We start from the raw sequence: 18273 nt of genomic DNA, 5'->3' as shown, positions 1-18273 counted from the left end.
GACTATGAGCTTTATTTTCTTCTTTCTTAAGAAGGTAAATCCTAGCAAATTCTACTAGAAATTCCGCAGAATTGTAGGACAGGACTAAACCTTGAAGAGGTTTAAGCCTACCTTCTTTCTGATTCACATCTTCAACCTTCCCAAGAAGTTAAGAATTCTGCTTACAAAATCATACATCATTTTGATGTTTTAACAACCCTCTTGTTCCAGAACTTCAATATATTGAAGGAATACATGACTTTCTTAAAAGTCTAGGGCTTCCATAATGAAATTTAGAACTCAATGTTGTATCCATGGATCTTTGGGTATAAAGTCTCCAAATTTAGACTTTTAAATCAATTAGAGATAGCAGTCCAAGGTGGCTACAGTTGGTTATATAAAAAGAGCCCTAATGAAATGAAAATGAAACACTAGTCTATTCAAAAATGAAACTTGAACAGCCCTCTCTGAAAGCTCTGACAGTAATGATGTTGCCAACGGCAAAACCCAGTAACTTTATATGATCATCAAGCCAGCTCTTGGATGAAAACTATGCTCAGGAATAATAAAACATTAGGCTACACAGACTAGAAGTCCAGAAAACTAGAAAATAAGAAAGCCCCTGTCCTCTTTATACCTGATAAATCTAACCAGCTCAACTCAGATATCATGGGTACTTTGTCAGTGAAAAAATAAAACACACACACACAGTAATGCCTGGGTGAACATGGTTGACTGTGAATGGTGGTGCCTTAGACTGTTCCTCTAACACTCAGAAGTTTCCCTAGCTTCTCTTCATAGTTCTCACACACCCAAGAGTTCTCTAAATGGGAGCAATTCACAAGGAGGTGAGAGTTAACTTCCTGCTTTGTTAACTGTGCAGGGCTCATCACTTGTATGAAGAACAGTAATCAACTCAAAAAACAATATGTCTTTGGCTCAAGAGACTCAGGTTCTATTAAGCAGAGCAGAGATCATCAGCATTCAAGATCTGGCTAGGCATGGAACTTATTTTACTACTAGAAGGTGTCTCATCTCTGTCTCCAGATGACCTTACATCTGTCTTTCCTACAGAATCTGAGGATTTCTGCCACCGGCAGTGACAGCAAATACATTTTAGCCACCGCTGAAAGCTTTCAGAAACACTGGAGGAAAAGAGCTTTTTGCAAGGGTGGAAGAACTGATAGAATACCAACATGAATAGAATGGCTGTGCAGTACCCAATGAGCAACTTCAAAATCAATAGAGGTGCACACACATACATATAAATGTCAGTCTTGTAAAGATACCACATAAGGAGGAGGAAGGCGTTCTCAATGAATCTCAGAATGTAGTACACCAGTAGCCGGTACCAGTTCTGAGACTTGCTGATAAGGTCGGGACTGTTGATTTTCAGCTGCACAGCTGACCAGCAAAACATGTTGATACCGGCATAAAGTAAGGTGAGGAAGCACAGCACGATGGTGGTGCCCACTCGACTGAGGGCCTTCTCGATGTTTTCAGGAAATGGGGAACCACTGCACCAGAAGAGGATCCAGGGGTATAAGAAGAAACTGAAGAAGTTGATGAGTATTACCAGTACCACCCAGGCCTTCAGGACAGAGGTAAAGAGGACCAGGACAATGACTCGAGTAGCAATCTCAAAGCTCCTCCAGAGAAAGATGCAGACATAGGCCAGTGGCTTCACTTTTACATCGTATTCATCATACTTGATCTTGATGGCTAGGATGTTGCAGCGCAAGGCTCCATACACAATGGACAATAGAGAAAGTAACATGCAGACACCTGGGGAGAGATGAGAAAGAGCATTGTCAAGTCTCACCTCCACCAAGAATCCTACTATGGAAAACATGCGTCAGCCCTCTACCCATGGTGATAGCTGTCTAATAATTTTCCCTTTACTGGCTGTCTTCTCTTTTCTGTTTCCTTTCCCTTCTCCCATGCTCCTTCCACCTTCTACCAAATATACATGCACTCAAATCCTTGTCTCAGGATCGGCTTCAGGGTCAACTCAAACTAAAACACCTTTCTGACCCTGTTGCTCTGCCTGAATCCATAGAGCCCATTACATGGTGTGTTTTATTTCTTCAATTGGCTTCTAAGTTCCTGGGGAGTCAAGAGTGGCAATGCCTGATATTTCTTCTTGATCTCAACATATGGCAGTAGAAGGTACACAACAGAAGGAGCTCAACAATAAATAGCTCTGTCTGCAAGACCTTTTATATTTACATACTATTCTTTACTCTTCAGTTATATTCTTTTTTTTAAATTTCTTTATTGATTAAGGTGTCACATATTTGTCCTCATGCCCCCATTCCCATCCCACACCCTCAGCTCTGGATGGTGGACAAATGGTGGTATTGCATGTCCGACTCCCTCTGGTTTGGTCTCGGCCGGACCCAGGGGCAAGGCTTCACCCAGACTCAGGGGCGCGTGGCCTCACCTGGACCCAGGGGCATGCGGCCTCACCTGGACCTGGGACCCAGCCTCACCCGGATCCAGGGGCACACGGCCTCACTCGGACCCAGGATCCAGCTTCACCCGGACCCAGAGGCGGGTGGTCTCACCCGGACCCAGGGGCGTGTGGCCTCACCCGGATCCAGGGGCACACGGCCTCACCCAGACTCAGGGGCGCGTGGCCTCACCAGGGGCCGGGACCCAGCCTCATCCGGATCCAGGGGCACACGGCCTCTCCCGGACCCGGGATCCAGCTTCACCCGGACCCAGAGGCGCGTGGCCTCCCCCGGACCCAGGGGCACGTGGCCTCACCCGGATCCAGGGGAACACGGCCTCACCCGGAAACAGGGGCGCGTGGCCTCACCCGGGGCCGGGACACAGCCTCACCTGGATCCAGGGGCACACGGCCTCAACCGGACCCGGGATCCAGCTTCACCCGGACCCAGGGGCGCGTGGCCTCCCCCGGACCCAGGGGTGCGTGGCCTCTCCCAGACCCAGGGGCACGTGGCCTCACCCGGGCCCGGAACCCAGCCTCACCCGGATCCAGGGGCACACGGCCTCACCCAGACCCGGGATCCAGCTTCACCCGGACCCAGGGGCGCATGGCCTCTCCCATACCCAGGGGCGCGTGGCCTCACCCGGACCTAGGTGCGCGCGGCCTCACCCGGACCCAGGATCCAGCCTCACCCGGATCCAGGGGCACACGGCCTCACCCGGACCCGGGATCCAGCTTCACCCGGACCCAGAGGTGCATGGCCTCACCCGGACCCAGGGGCGTGTTGCCTCACCCGGATCCAGGGGCACACGGCCTCACCTGGACCCAGGGGAGTGTGGCCTCACCCGGACCCGGGATCCAGCTTCACCCGGACCCAGGGGCACGTGGCCTCACCCGGAACCAGGGGCGCGTGGCCTCTCCCAGACCGAAGGGCGCGTGGCCTCACCCGGGCCCGGAACCCAGCCTCACCTGGATCCAGGGGCACACGGCCTCACCCGGACCCGGGATCCAGCTTCGCCTGGACCTAGGGGTGGATAGCCTCACCTGGACCCAGGGGCGTGTGGCCTCACCCAGATCCAGGGGCACACGACCTCACCTGGACCCAGGGGAGCGTGGCCTCACCCAGGCCTGGGACCCAGCCTCACCCGGATCCAGGGGCACACGGCCTCACCCGGACCCGGGATCCGGCGTCACCCGGACCCAGAGGCACGTGGTCTCACCCGGACCCAGGGGCGTGTGGCCTCACCCAGATCCAGGGGCACACGGCCTCACCCGGACCCGGGATCCAGCTTCACCCAGATCCAGGGGCACACGGCCTCACCCGGACCCAGGGGCGCGTGGCCTCACCTGAGCCTGGGACCCAGCCTAACCTGGATCCAGGGGCACACGGCCTCACCCGGACCCGGGATCTAGCTTCACCCAGACCCAGGGGCATGTGGCCTCACCCGGATGCAGGGGCGCACGGCCTCACCCGGACCCAGGATTCAGCTTCACCCGGACCCAGGGGCGCATGGCCTCACCCGGACCCGGGATCCGGCTTCACCCGGACCCAGGGGCGCGTGGCCTCACCCAGACCCAGGAGCATGTGACCACACCCGAGCGCAGGGGCACGCAGCTTCGCCCAGACCCGTGACCCAGCCTCTCTCGGACCCAGGGGCGTATGGCCTCACCCGGACCCGGGATCCAGCTTCACCTGGACCCAGGGGCTTGTGGCCTCACCCAGACCCAGGGGCATGTGGTCTCACCCAGACCAAGGGGTGCGTGGCCTCACCCGGACCCCGGGGCGCATGGCCTCTCCCAGACCCAGGGTCGCGTGGCCTCACCCGGGTCCAGGGGCGCATGGCCCCACCCAGACCCGGGATCCAGCCTCACCCAGACCTAAGGGCGCATAGCCTTACCCAGACCCAGGTGGCGGTCCCACCCAGGCCCTGGACCCAGCCTCACCCGGACCCAGTGGCACGCGGCCTCACCCGGACCCGGGTCCCAGCGGGGTTTCGTCTTCTTGATCCCAATTCCTGTTGGTCAATTCCCTCTCAGCAATTCCTTCGGCCATTTTCTCAGAGCTCCAGGGCGGCTGCCGCAGAACTCGTTGGGCGGCGGGCTCGGCGAAGCTTTGGTGTGCCCGGTGCGCGGCGGCGGGCTGGTCCGGTGTCGCTGTGTCGGCCCTTGGGTCTGCAGCGATGGCTGGTCGCTGAGCGTGCGCACCTGGCCGCTTCCGGGGCATTGAGATTCTTGAAGGACTCGGAGGTCAGCAAGCGCGGAGTCTCCCACCCCATGTCTCCAAGGGGCTCATCTGTCCGTGCTCGGCAGCGAGTGGAGCCGTCCCCTCAGCCGGAGACCGCCGGGGGAACTGCGCCGAGCACGTTCCAGGCCGCCATAGTGTCGCCTGAGCCGTAGTTCTTAAAGTGTGGTCTTTGGGTCACCGGCATCAGCATCATCCTGCATACCCCTCTTTTATTCTAGTTGTAGAGCATCTGCTCAGCCAGCCCTCTGGTGGTTCTGGATGGTGTCTGCTCTGCTCCCCCGTCGTAGTCTCAAAATTGTTGTGGTAGGCAACAATCAGGCTTCCGCCCTATGCCTCCATCTTGGTCCTCCTTTGTATAGTTAAGTCTTGATTGTTGTTGGTGTCACAGGGAGGAATTGTCCTCCAGGCCAATTGGCCATGAGGACCCTCTTTGTCTATAAAGGAAGAGTTGCTGTGCAGGAGACACGTTTATGGGCCGGGTCTTGGTGCAGCAAGGCTTTGGCGCTCACTGAGTCTGCCTCTTGAATGTGTCCCTTATGCGAGTGGTTGAAATCTGGTGTCATCTCACACCGACCACTAGATGCCCTCATTTCTGGGTCTCCAATGGAGTGTAAGTCAGCTACTGTCTGAGGCCACTCAGCAGGGATTACAGCAAAAACTGCAGTATCCTCCTCCTGTCTGAGCGGCCCTGGAGCAGTCCAACTAGAATCGCAGTTTATCTGGTCAAGCTGCCACAGGGCAGGCCACCCACATGCAAAAGCCGCTGCTTGGAGCCCAGGTGGGCCTGCAAGACTTGCGGGGCGGGTCTGCAAAACATGCGGGGCGGGTCCCAGGGTGGGGCGGGTCTCAGGGCGGGGCGGGGTCTCAGGGCGCCACCAGGCCATGGCGTGGCGAACTGCAATGGCTGCAAGTCTGCTTTTTCTGCTTTCCATGTTTCTAAGCCCCCTCGTTCCACACTCCAGCGCAGCAAACACTGATTGCTGGGCGCACCTCCGCAAGGAAGTTACTCCCACTCTCCGACACGAAGGCCAAGCGTCCAGCCTCTCCCCACAGGCGTCTGGGTCTCCTGCGCGTCCCCAGAAGCTGGATTTCAGGGTTATGGGGAGCTAATCTCCCCTAGGGTTGGAAAAAAAACCGCATGACCCTTCCCCCGCCACCAGCCAGACCCTTGCGCCTCTGCACCTCATCCCCTCGAGTTCGCTCTTTCCTCTTCCCTCTTAGCTATAAATCCACCATTCAGCCAGCTCTCCTGTGGATCTGGGTGGCAGACGCTCTGTCCTCCAGTTGTATTTTTGAAATTGCTGTGCGCGGCGCAGTTCATTTGTTTAACTTTGCCACCTTCTTGGTTCTCCTCTGTCAAAATGGCTAAAGGACTTGAATGTAAGATGGGAAATCCTAAGAATCCTCCAAGTCGGTGTCGGTGGCCACTGGGGCCCTGAGGATCTCACTGGGCAGCTTGGCCAGGTCGGTGACGCGGATGGGCTCCTCCTGCAGAAAGATGGTCTCTTCCTTCACCGAGAGCCACTGCGCAGAGTCCGCGGCCGCCGCCACAACAGCTGCCGTGGCGCCCACGAGCCCATGGCCCCAGCTGCGGTGCTGACTGAGAGGAGCAGCCGCCCAGTCTGGGGAGATGCGAGCAGGAGTCGCCGCGCTCACCAGTCCATCTTTTAGTTGTATTTCCAAAACCTCCATGCGAGGCAACATTCAGTTATATTCTTAAATTGTACAGATTGCTAAAGAAATGAGAACCTCGCTGTTACTGAGTCAATCTGCCTTGGGCTGAAAGACCTGTGTTTTAAGAAGTCCCAAATCTAAGCTTTACTTTTATTTCTTAAAATGACTTATGGCTAATGGGTTTATCCAGGTTTATACAAAGCAGCAGAAGAATATGTGGTTCATCTAAGTGGAGCACTGTGCTGTGTTTGATAGCACGACACTGTTGGCTGTGAGTTCTACTATCTAAGAAATGTGCTGCCAACTCAAGAGCACAAACTGTGAGGTCAAAATATAAATATAATCACTTAACACAGGCTGCCACCAAGTCCAAATACTTGAACAAAGAAGGTCAGGAGTCAGGGCTTGGAGTTAGGAACCAAGAAACTGGCTCTGGTTTTAGCTTTGTCTTGCCAGGCCACACTGGGGAAATGGCAATCTTTCTGGGTTCTGTTTTCTGACCCATAAAATTGAGATAACACCTTCCATGCCTGCTTCTTAAAATGCAATGACATTGTAATATAATTTCCTCTTCCTAAATGTATAATTTTAAATGTATAGGAATAAAGGTTGTCATTTTTTTCTGAATCAATGGAGAAAAATCTATATTTTGGTGGGCATAAAAACTCTGAAGCCTTGGTACTTATTTGCCTGAGAGAAGCTCAATTTTATGCAAAACATCAATATTTCTTAGTCTTTGGCACTGATTTAAGTGATCAATAACTTTCACTGGAAAGACTGCTGTCTACTAATCAAATTTAAAAGATAGAATACTATCACAAGAATAGACTGGGAGGTAATTGGACTGAGTTATTTTTCTTGAGAGGCTAATTCAGTGAAATATTGTAAAGTAGTACATATATTGTATGCTTACAAATTTCTATACCATAAGAATCTAGTATTGAATCCTTTTCTTTTAGTCCTTATGATTTTCCACTATAAGAAAAAGATTTCAAATGCAGATGAGCTAAGCATAAATAATTAAAATGTAAATTATGAATTCATACACATACAGTATTTATATTGTTTATATTTATGGTACTTAACTCCAAATTATTTATTGTTTCTAACAATGTAATGATCCAAGCAATTTTTAAGCATCTATCCATTTTTCTCTTGTTAGATCAATTATTTCCAAATTATACCTTTTTCTCTATCAAGAGAGTTACCAAATTACTACCCAATTGAAATAATCTTGAAGTTATTGACTTAAATTATCACTCCCAGTATTGGGTGCTCACTGCAAAATATCACAGATAGAAAGGGGGGCAGGAAGAGATATGCTTGGGAGACAAGAAGCTTGTAGAAAATGTTTGGAATGTACATTTCTACTTGTAGAACTAAGCTGTTATCTAATGAATGGCTAGGATGATGCTCACACAAATACCTACTTACTCAGATTTAAGTGAAGAAAAGTTCCCTGATACCATTTCCCAACTTTATCTTCCAATAGTAAACACAAAAGGAGACCAGTTCAAAGACCCACCTATATAAGTGGCACTTCATAGCAGTCTAATATTCCCTAATAATCATATTCTCATTTTCTGTGAGTGTGTGTGTGGGGGGGTGCATTTTGCTGTTTTCATCTTTTATTAGAATGTAATACATCGCTTTAGGTAAAGCTAAAAGGAAGGCTTTGGCAATATTCCAAACCCTTGCCACACTTATAAAAATTCTTTCCACACAATTCCAGCCAAATGAACTCTTTCCAAATGAATTCTCTTCATATTTCTCAGAGAAATTAATTTGTATTAGGCATTAATTTGCTCACTTCCTGACTTGATACCAAAAACTTAATCTCCATGTTAAGTGATTAAAACAATCTCTTCCCCTGGATTTCTTTTTTTTAATTTTTATTTTTTTAAAATAAGTCTTTATTGTTCAAATTATTGAAAAATTGTTTCCCTTTCCCCCCATGGCTCCCCTCCACTCGGTTCCCACCTCACCCCATGCCCTCCCCCCCCCATTGTCCTCATCCATAGGTGTATGATTTTTGTCCAGTCTCTTCCTGCACCCCCACACCCCTTTCCCCCTGAGAATTGTCAGTCCACTCCCTTTCTATGGCCCTGATTCTATTATATTCCCAGTTTATTCTGTTCATCATATTTATTATTCACTTGTTGATAGATATGTATTTGTTGTTCATAGCTTTTATCTTTACCTTTCTCTTCTTCCTCTTCTTAAAGAATACCTTTCAGCATTTCATATAATATTGGTTTGGTGGTGATGAACTCCTTTAGCTTTTTCTTATCTGTGAAGCTCTTTATGTGCCCTCCAATTCTGAATGATAGCTTTGCTGGGTAGAGTAATCTTGGTTGTAGGTTCCTGCTATTCATCACTTTGAATATTTCTTGCCATATGCAGGCCATAGTTTCTGTTGAGGAATCAGCTGACAATCGTATGGGTGCTCCATTGTAGGTAACTAACTGTTTTTCTCTTGCTGCTTTTAATATTCTCTCTTTGTATTTTGCCCTTGGCATTTTAATTATGATGTGTCTTGGTGTGGTCCTCTTTGGATTCCTCTTGTTTGGGGTTCTCTGCACTTCCCGGACTTGTAAGTCTATTTCTTTCACCAGGTTGGGAAAGTTTTCTGTCATTATTTCTTCAAATAGGTTTTCAATATCTTGCTCTCTCTCTTCTTCTGGCACCCCAATAATTCGGATGTTAGTACGCTTGAAGTTGTCCCAGAGGGTCCTTACACTATCTTCATATTTTTGGATTATTTTTCTCTTTTTGCTTTTCTGGTTGGGTGTTTTTTTGCTTCTTTGTATTTCAAGTCTTTGACTTGATTCTTGCGATCCTCGAGTCTGCTATTGGATCTCTGTATAATATCTTTTTATTTCAGTCAGTGTATGCTTAATTTCTAGTTGGCCTTTTTTCATATCCTCGAGGGTTTCACTAAATTTATTGGCCTTTTCTAGAAAATTCTTGAAAAAACTTATAACTGTGGTTTTGAACTCTATATCCAGCAGTTTGCTTTCCTCCATTTCATTCATTTGTGACCTGTTTCTTTGTCTCCACATTTTGGCTGCTTCCCTGAGTTGATAGAGTGGCTTTGTGTACTAGGTGTCCTATAGGGCCCAGTGGATCAGCCTCCCCAGTTACCTGAGGTGGACACTCTTGGTGCACTCCTTTGTGGTCTGTGTGCACAGTTTTGTCATAATTAAGCCTTGATTGTTGTTGGTTCCGCACTGGGAGGAATTGACCTCCAGGCCAATTGGCTGTGAGGATCAGCTGTGTCTACGATGGGAGAACTTCTGTGCTGGAGACACCCTTATGAGGCAAGACTTGCTTCAGTGGGGCTTTGGTGCTCACTGAGTCTGCCCCCTGAGTGTGTCCCTTATGGATCTGAGGAGTTGTAATCTGGATGGTCCTACTCTGACCCTGGGTACACTGGCTCTTGGATCTCCAAGGAGATGCTAATTTAGCCTCTGCCTGAGGCCACCCAGCAGGAGCTATGGAGATATCTGCAGATTCCTTTTCTTTGTTTGGGTTTTGGAGGTGCCCAGGTGAGGCCAAGCTATGAAGCAATGCAAGCTGCTCTGGGGCCTTGGGCCTTCTTTTGGAAGTTCTGGCGCTCTCTGACCCAGCTGCAGTTTGTTAGGTAATTTTATATTGCAAAGGGTCAGGCCATTCATATGCAAAAGCTTCTGTGCACAGCTTAGGTGGGGCGGGGTCTCAGGTAATCAACAGGGTGGAGCAAACAGCTATGACTGATCCTCAGCCCTGCCCTAAGAGGCCCCCGAGTCTCAGTGTCCCTCGGTAATAGCTGCAAGCACCTCTGAGAGAAAGCAGCCCTCGAGTTCTGCGCAAAGCCAGACAGTCCAGTTTCTCTCTGTGTGAGTCTGTGTCCCCAGAGTCTCACCCGGAACTAGAGTTCAGAGCAGTCGGGAGCTTGTGTCTCCCTCCCAATTGAAAAAGACACGCGCGTCCTCAGTTGCCAGCCCTTTCCGTGTGCGCGCCTCCATATCTCTGCACTTTATTTCCACACCTCCTCTGAGTCTCAGTGTGCTTTTTTCTTTCCTTCTAGTTGTAGAATTTCCACTCAGCCAGCCTTCCTTGTTTCTGGATGATGTCCATTTTGTCTTTTAGTTGTAGTTTTGAAGTGGTTGTGGCAGGCAGCAATTTCAGGTGTTTACCTATGCCACCATCTTCTCTTCCCCTGGATTTCTTAGGAAGAAATTTTAGTTGTAGGACAAAAGGAACACTTTCTCTGTCGCTTTGGAGAGATAATAGAGGGTGCTCCCAAGATGGAAAATGGTATGTGACTGTTGTCTGTAATGTGACCACTCTCAGTTGGCACTGGATCTTCAATAAAATGACTGAACTTGTGAAATGTTTGGGTGGAATAGATTTTTTGGGGAAAAAAATTGTGAATGGATTCAAGGAAGGAACTGAAGAAGCCTGAAGGGATATGGAGTGCCATGAAACTGGGGATTGAAATTTTAACCAGATTTCTGAGAGACTGTGATTTTTAGCTCTTTTTGTCTCAACTCAGTAGACAAAGTGTCTTTGCCACTATCTGGAGCCAGGATCACCACTTGTACTATACTTCATTACTGCCTCCTTCTCAAATATCTTGCTCCATCAATTATCATTTTTCTCTTCCAAATTTCCAACTTGGCTTGTTCCTGAGTATATAAGTAAATGTGCCTAAGTCAGCTGCATCTAATAAAAACATCCCTTCTTGGCAAAAATGTACAAAATTGTGGAAGTTGTGTGATAGATACATGGAAATTCATTATAATATCCTCTCAATCTATTTGTATGTTGGAAAATTTCTATAACAATTCTAAAAGGAAGGGAGGGAAGAAGGAAGGACAAATAAAAGTGAAGATAGCAGGGAGGAAGAACCCCTCCCTTCAATCTGCATTTCTTTCTTTCCACTCCATTACTGCACTCTCCTTGACACTTTTCAGTCAACCCTCTGGAGTTATCTATAATCAAAACATCCACTTCCTAATCCTCAACTCCTTGTGATCTGGATTCTGGTCTTGCACCAACCTGATGTCTCTGCAATAGCTGACATTGTTCATTCCCCACCTTCTTGAATTTTTTTCTGTAGAAGTGATCACATCATTTTCTTCTAATAATTCTCTCACTTTCTTTGTACTCCTCATTTTGTACCATGGTTTTATTTTCCCCTTCTATCCAAGGGCCTACCAGATAGATATCTCTTCAGAGATCTTAGAGGTGACTAAAAAAAAACCCCACAAAAACAAAACTTGTATTTCCCTGAAAATCTCCTCTTAAATTTCCTCTAGAAGTCCATGACACTACTACTGCAGATCATGCTATCAAAAAAATCTATGTGTTAACTTGAACTTTTCACTTTCTTCTCTTATCACACCCAAATAGATCTCTAAGTATAGCTCATGGACCAGCAACTTTATCACTGACGGAGTTTGTTAGAAGTGCTCCACCTCAGACCCACTGAGTCAGAATCTGTATTTTATCAAGATTGTCCAGGTGATATGTGTAACCATTAAAGTTGGAGAAGTAGTGTTTTAAGCTATTTTCCTCCTTCCATTCTGGTTCTGTCTCTTGATAATTTTCATATGCTTCTTGCCACAGGGCACTAATTCATTTGTTTCTCTGCCAATAGCCTTCTTCTCTTTGTCTGCCTGAATAAATCATACTTGTTCAAGGTTCAGTTAAAGTGTTACCTCATCAGTGATGCTTTTCCTCAGCCTTTATTTGATGACATTAATTCAGTTGTGCTAAATGCTTCCAAGATTCTCCCAAGCTCAGTTAACTGTCACTCTTTTGGGGTCTCACAGGCATCTATGCATACCTTAATTTCATCACTTGATACCTTTGGTTTAATGCACTCTCCTAGAGGTTAATGCATATTTTTATCACTATCACAGAACATAATACAGTGACTGGCCCGGTGCACGAAATTCGTGCACGGAGGGGGGGGGCCCTGGCACAGAGTAAGTTATTGATTTATGTATGTTGAATAAGTGAATGAGTTAAAAATTGTACAATCTGAACTGCCTTTTTTACCACTGAATGAGATATTTAGGCTCCAAATCTCTCACAGACATAATTGAAGTGAGCAATGGGAACTCTCAAAGCCCCTTACCAGAGGATTATTTCTGGGGTTATGGGGTTCCTATGCAAATATATTTGCTTTCATATACCTTTCTCAATTAAGGAGTTACACCTGGGGTGGGGATAGGAAAAAAAGGTAAAGAGGAATAAGAAGTTCAAACTTTCTGTTTTAAAATAAATAAATCATAGGGAATATAGTCAATTATATCAAAATAACTTTTTAGAGTGACAGATGGTTACTATACTTATTGTGGTGATATCATAAGGTATGCATATATTGAATTACTATGTTGTACACCTGAAATTAATACAATATTGTATGTCAACTATACTTCAAGAAAAAAATAGTTGTACCTATTTCCAACATTTCCTGAGAAGTAGCATCCAAATTAAAAAAGGTTTTTGAGATTTGTTTTTACCCTAAAATATTTTATTTAGGGGACATAAGAGAACTGTAAAACAGGATGATGTAGGAATAGTGCAAGATTCTCTGACCACAGGAGTAACTAAGGAATTCAAGTACTGTTTCAGGATGTGGAGACGAACCAGAATTATGTCTGGATTATCTTGGCAGTGTTGTATCATCCTGGTTATTTCTTGAAATCACTATTCTTGCTGGATTCCATGGTTTACACCCTGGAGTTATCTTTGACGACTTCTTCTAGGACCCAGTGCTCTGTTTTAATGCCAACCCAGGCCCTGATAACTGGTCAGGAAATTGTTAATGAAGACGTTGAGAATGAGAGATATCATCATTACCATGAGCTTGCACCCACATCTGCTACCCTCCTTTCCCAGTTGATAGCACAAATGCTGCTTTGTTTTTATTTTAACAGCTTTATTGAGCTATAATTAATATACTATACAATTCACAATTTTAAGTGTATAATTCAATGGGTGTTTTTAAAGTATATTCAGAGGTATGTACAACCATCACTAGAGTCAACTTTCCTTTCCCCCACCTACCTACCTACCTACCTACCTCTCTCTCTCTCTCTCTCTCTCTCTCTCTCTCTTTCTTATTTTTTATTGAAATACTATTGGCTAATAACATTATCTAAATTTCAGGTGCACAGCATTATAATTTGATATCTATATACTCTATAGGGTGCTAGAGTATAGACCAGGGGTGGGGAACGTTTTTCTGCTAAGGGACATTTGGATATTTATAACATCACTAGAGGCCCGGTGCACGAAATTCGTGCACGGAGGGGGGGTGTCCCTCAGCCCAGCCTGTACCCTCTCCAATCTGGGACCCCTTGAGGGATGTCCGACTGCCCATTTAGGCCTGATCCCAGTAGGATAAGGCCTAAATGGGCAGTTGGTTATCCCTCTCACAATCAAGGACTGCTGGCTCCCAACTGCTTGCCTGCCTGCCTTCCTGATTGCCCCTAACCGCTTCTTCCTGCCAGCCTGATCACCCCCTAACCACTCCGCTGCCAGCCTGTTTGCCCCCAACTTCCCTCCTCTGCCAGCCTGGTCACCCCCTAACCACTCCGCTGCCAGCCTTATTGATGCCTAATTACTCCCCTGCCAGCCTGTTTGCCCCCAACTTCCCTCCTGTGCCGGCCCGGTCACCCCTAACTGCCCTCCCCAGCAGGGTTGATCACCTCCAACTTCCCTCCCTTGCAGGCCGGGTGCCTCCCAACTTCCCTCCCCTGCTGGCCATCTTGTGGTGGCCATCTTGTGTCCACATGGGGGCAGGATCTTTAACCACATGGGGGAAGACATATTGTGTGTTGGAGTGGTGGTCAATCTGCATATTACTCTTTTATTAGATAGGATAGAGGCCTGGTACAGGAGTGGGGGCCAGCTGGTTTGCCGTGAAGGGTGTCCCAGATAAGGGTGGGGGTTCCCTTGGGGCATAGGGCAGCCTGAGCAAGGGAACTGTGGTGGTTTTCAGGCCAGCCACGCCCCCTGGGGAACCAAGCGGAGGCACTGGTATCTGGAATTTATTTACCTTCTACAATTGAAACTTTGTAGCCTGGAGCAGAGCCAAGCCTGGGGCTCCCTCCGAGGCCAGCAGCCATTTGTGTTGGGGTTATAATTGAAACTTTGTTGCCTTAAGCAGGTGGGCCCGGCCAGGGTGTGCGGAAAGCTTTGCTTCCCCTGTTGCCGGCGGCAACCCTGGCCTGCTCTCTCAAGCTCCATTCTGCTGCCATTTGTTTGAATTTGTTTACCTTCTATAATTGAAACTTTGTAGCTTGAGTGGAGGCTGAGGCCTGGCAAGGGAAGGCAGAAAGCTTGGCTTCCTCTGTTACCTAGGAAACCTTGCTCTCTGTGGCTGTAGCCATCTTGGTTTGGGTTAATTTGCATACTCGCTCTGATTGGGTGGTGGGCATGGCTTGTGGGCATGGCTTGTGGGTGTGTCAGAGGTATGGTCAATTTGCATATTTGTCTATTATTAGATAGGATGCTGCAATTAACACAGAGGTGCTGCAATGAACATAGGGGAAGATATATCTTTCCAAATTAGTGTTTTCATTTTCTTGAGATAAATACCCAAAAGAGGAAATGCTATATCATGTGTTGGTTCCTTAAATTTTTTTAAACCATCACATGAGGATATGTTTCTATTTATTTTAAAGAGAGAGAAAGGGAAAGGGAGAGAAACATCAATGGGTTACCTCCCATGTACAAGTACACCCGGAGCAAGGATCAAACCCAAAACATGGGTATGCACCCTGACCGACAGTGAATCGGAACTTGCAATGTTTCATTATATGGGATGATGCTCCAACCAAATGAGCCAAACCAAGGGCTGGTTCCTCCAATTTCATTTTTTTAATTTATTTTTAAAATTTATTTATTAACTAGAGGCCCCAATAAAGGCCAGTGGCTGGGGAGGGGCCGCGGCAGGGACCGCTGGAGGGCTCCAGGGCGGGTCTGGCCCCATTTCGCTCAGTCCTGATTGGCTGGACCCCAGCAACAAGTTAACCTACCAGTTGGAACATCTGCCCCCTGGTGGTCAGTGCATGTCATGGTAACCGGCTGGTTGACCGCATATTAGGCTTTTATATATCTATAGACTAGTAGCCCATTTGCAGGAAGAATCCTGCAAGCGGCCTTTGGGGCAGCGGCTGCTGCCTTTGTGGCCGCCGCACCTGCACCCGCTCGCCACTGCCGCCCGCCCCGTTCCGCCCCACTCTGCCCCGCCCGGGCTTTCCCTCTGGCAGCCACCTTGCTTTCCGCTTTTCCTCCCTCTTCCTTCTAAGTTGTCTTCAGTCTTCACTCCTCCCTCCCTCAGCGTATGCAAATTAACCACCATCTTTGTTGGGTAATTTGCATACTCGCCCTGATTGGCTGGTGGGCATGGCTTGGGCTGGTGGGTGTGGCTTGGGCGTAGCGAAGGTTCAGTCAATTTGCATATTACTGTTTTATTAGGTAGGATTGTAACTCATGGTGTGGAATGCTCGGCACCCATTTTACCTCCAGCCCTTGGTCTTAGAGACCTCATGTCCTTCCAAGGCTCTACTCATCCTCTTCTGCTGCCACAGGAAGTAAATTGTATCGTGTGCAGGCTCCATGGGTGTATCTTTACTTCAATGCAGCTCCAATTACCCCGACATAAGGAGAGACACCCTCATTACAAGGTAACACCATCGTGGTAAGGCCCCTGCTCAACCTACTGCAGCAGTTTTAAACAGGCCATGGGTTGCCCTACATGGTTTGGCTCAGTGGATAGAGCCATGGCCTGCAGACTGAAGGGTCCTGGGTTCGATTCTGGTCAAGGCTCAATCCCCAGTAGGGGGCGTGCGGGAGGCAGCAGATTGATTCTCTCTTATCATTGATGTTTCCATCTCTCTCTCCCTCTTCCTTCTTCTCTGAAATCAATAAAAACATATTAACAAAAATAAAAATAAATAGGCCATGAATCAAACATCGCTGCTCTCCATCCATCCAGTCCCCTCACACACTCTTTTGTCTTTGCTTCTCCCCCCCCCCCCACACACACACACTCTGCTGAGGTCTGTAAAATGGGGTCAGGATTTCTACATCAACCAAAGGCGATGCTTCTGCATGGCCCTCCTTCACCACCCATCTCTGTCCCCAGTTCTGTGGGGTCTCTCCCTCCCCACTTCCATCTAGGTGGGCCCTGCTCTGCCCCCTCCTCCTGTGACCTCCTGTCTGCAGCCTCCCCAAAGGCTGTGTGGGGCAGGGTAGGGCTGTGCAAGAGTGGGCAAAGTGGTGCAGGCCATGCAGTGGTGTGGAGCTGTGTGGGGCGAGCCCAGGTGGGACCTTGGAGAGTTGGGGTGACGGGTCACCGGGAGGAGCCTGTCCTGTGGGAGAGGAACCAGGGTCCTCAGCTGCCCCCACCCAGCAGCTTTTCTAGGCCCCTCGCTGCCTCCCATTTCCTTTCAAGTTTTGGACTCGGTTTCTCCGGCTAAGCCCTGCCTCGCTCTCTGCTGCTTCCCAGGAGCTGGAGGCAGCCCCTTGGTCTCAGGCAGGCGCGCCAGTCTACATGTACCCCCCCTGCCCCCGGTAATGGTGCTACCCACTCTCCTGGAGTAGTTAGTGTAACTTAACACATAAAAAGAAGCAGCTCTGAAGATTATAAATTGCACACTGAGAACACCACAGGCTGCTGAGGGTTGTGCAGTCCACAGCTCTGGGATCATGCTTAGCAGCCTCCCTCATCACCGGGTCCCTCCTGGCTCCCGTCTCCGCCCACCTCCGCCCAGGGCTCTGGCCAAACCCTGGGAGCTTCCTGACAGCTCTCACCTCAGGCCTCACTTTCCAGACCAGCCCACCAGCTCCCACAGCAAGCTAACCTATCTGTTGGAGCATCTGCCCCCTGGTGGTCAGTGCACATCATAGCGACTGGTCCAGCTGTTGAACTCCCAGAGGAACTCTGGTGGGGGGACAATTTGCATATTAGGCTGTTATTATATAGGATTAAACTTACTGGGGTGATATGGCTCAAAATGCACATATAGGATTCAGGTGTGGGTTTCTATGTTACAAGATCTTTATATTGCACCATGTGACCACCACCCAAAGTCAAACCTTCTCCTGTCACTTCATATTAGGACCCCCTTCTTCCACACACCCTTCCCTCTGGCAACCACCACACTGCTGTTTGTGTTCATTAGTTTCAGTTTTATATCCCACATATGAGTGAAATCATATGGTTCTTAGCTTTTTCTGACTTATTTCACTTAGCCTCATGTTCTCAGGATCCATCCATGTTGTTGGAAATGGTGCTATTTCACCCTTTCTTATGGCTGACTAGTATTCTATTATGTATATGTAACACTTCTTTATCCAGTCCTCTATTGCGGGACACTTTGGTTATTTCCATGTGTTGGCCAACATGAATAATGCTGAAATGCACATAGGGGGTGTATATATCTTTGTTAATACATGATTTTGAGGGTTTTTTTTGGTATATATTCAGGAGAGGGATTTCTGGGTCATAAGGTAGTTCAATTTTTGAGAAATTGCTTGACTATTTTCCATAGTGGTTGTACCAGTCTACATGCCCACAAGCAGTGAATGAGGGTTCCCTTTTTCTAAAACCTCACCAACACTTGTTATTGCTTGTCTTGCTGTAATGCCCAATCTAATAAGTGTGTGGTTGTATCTCATTGTAATTTTGATTTGCATTTCCCTAATTTCCAGTGAGGTTGAACATCTTTTCATATATCTATTGGCTGTTCATATGTCTTCTTGGGAGAGGTGTATTTTTAGGTCCTCTGCCAACTTTTTGATTGGATAGTTTGTTTGGTGTTGAGTTTTATGAATTATCCATATATTTTGGAAATTAAACCTTTGTAAGAGCAACTCTTTGCAAAAATGTCCCATTTGGTTGATTGTTTTGTTGTCA

The 18273-nt window shown here is 47.8% G+C and overlaps 1 protein-coding gene across 1 annotated transcript in view; it reads right to left on the bottom strand.

Annotated features, from left to right (window-relative positions):
- Nucleotides 1-937: 937 nt before the first annotated feature.
- Nucleotides 938-18273, bottom strand: part of XK (X-linked Kx blood group antigen, Kell and VPS13A binding protein) — a 126282-nt gene continuing 108946 nt past the window's right edge. Inside the window, exon 3 of the mRNA XM_008159540.3 lies at nucleotides 938-1764. Coding sequence (XP_008157762.1) covers nucleotides 938-1764 — 827 coding nt within the window. The remainder of the gene's footprint in view (nucleotides 1765-18273) is intronic.

The sequence above is a fragment of the Eptesicus fuscus genome, chromosome 1, assembly GCF_027574615.1.
Source record: "Eptesicus fuscus isolate TK198812 chromosome 1, DD_ASM_mEF_20220401, whole genome shotgun sequence".
Lineage (NCBI taxonomy): Eukaryota > Metazoa > Chordata > Mammalia > Chiroptera > Vespertilionidae > Eptesicus > Eptesicus fuscus.
The sequence above is the reverse complement of the archived record's forward strand: the minus strand, read 5'-3'. Positions and strand labels throughout refer to the sequence as shown.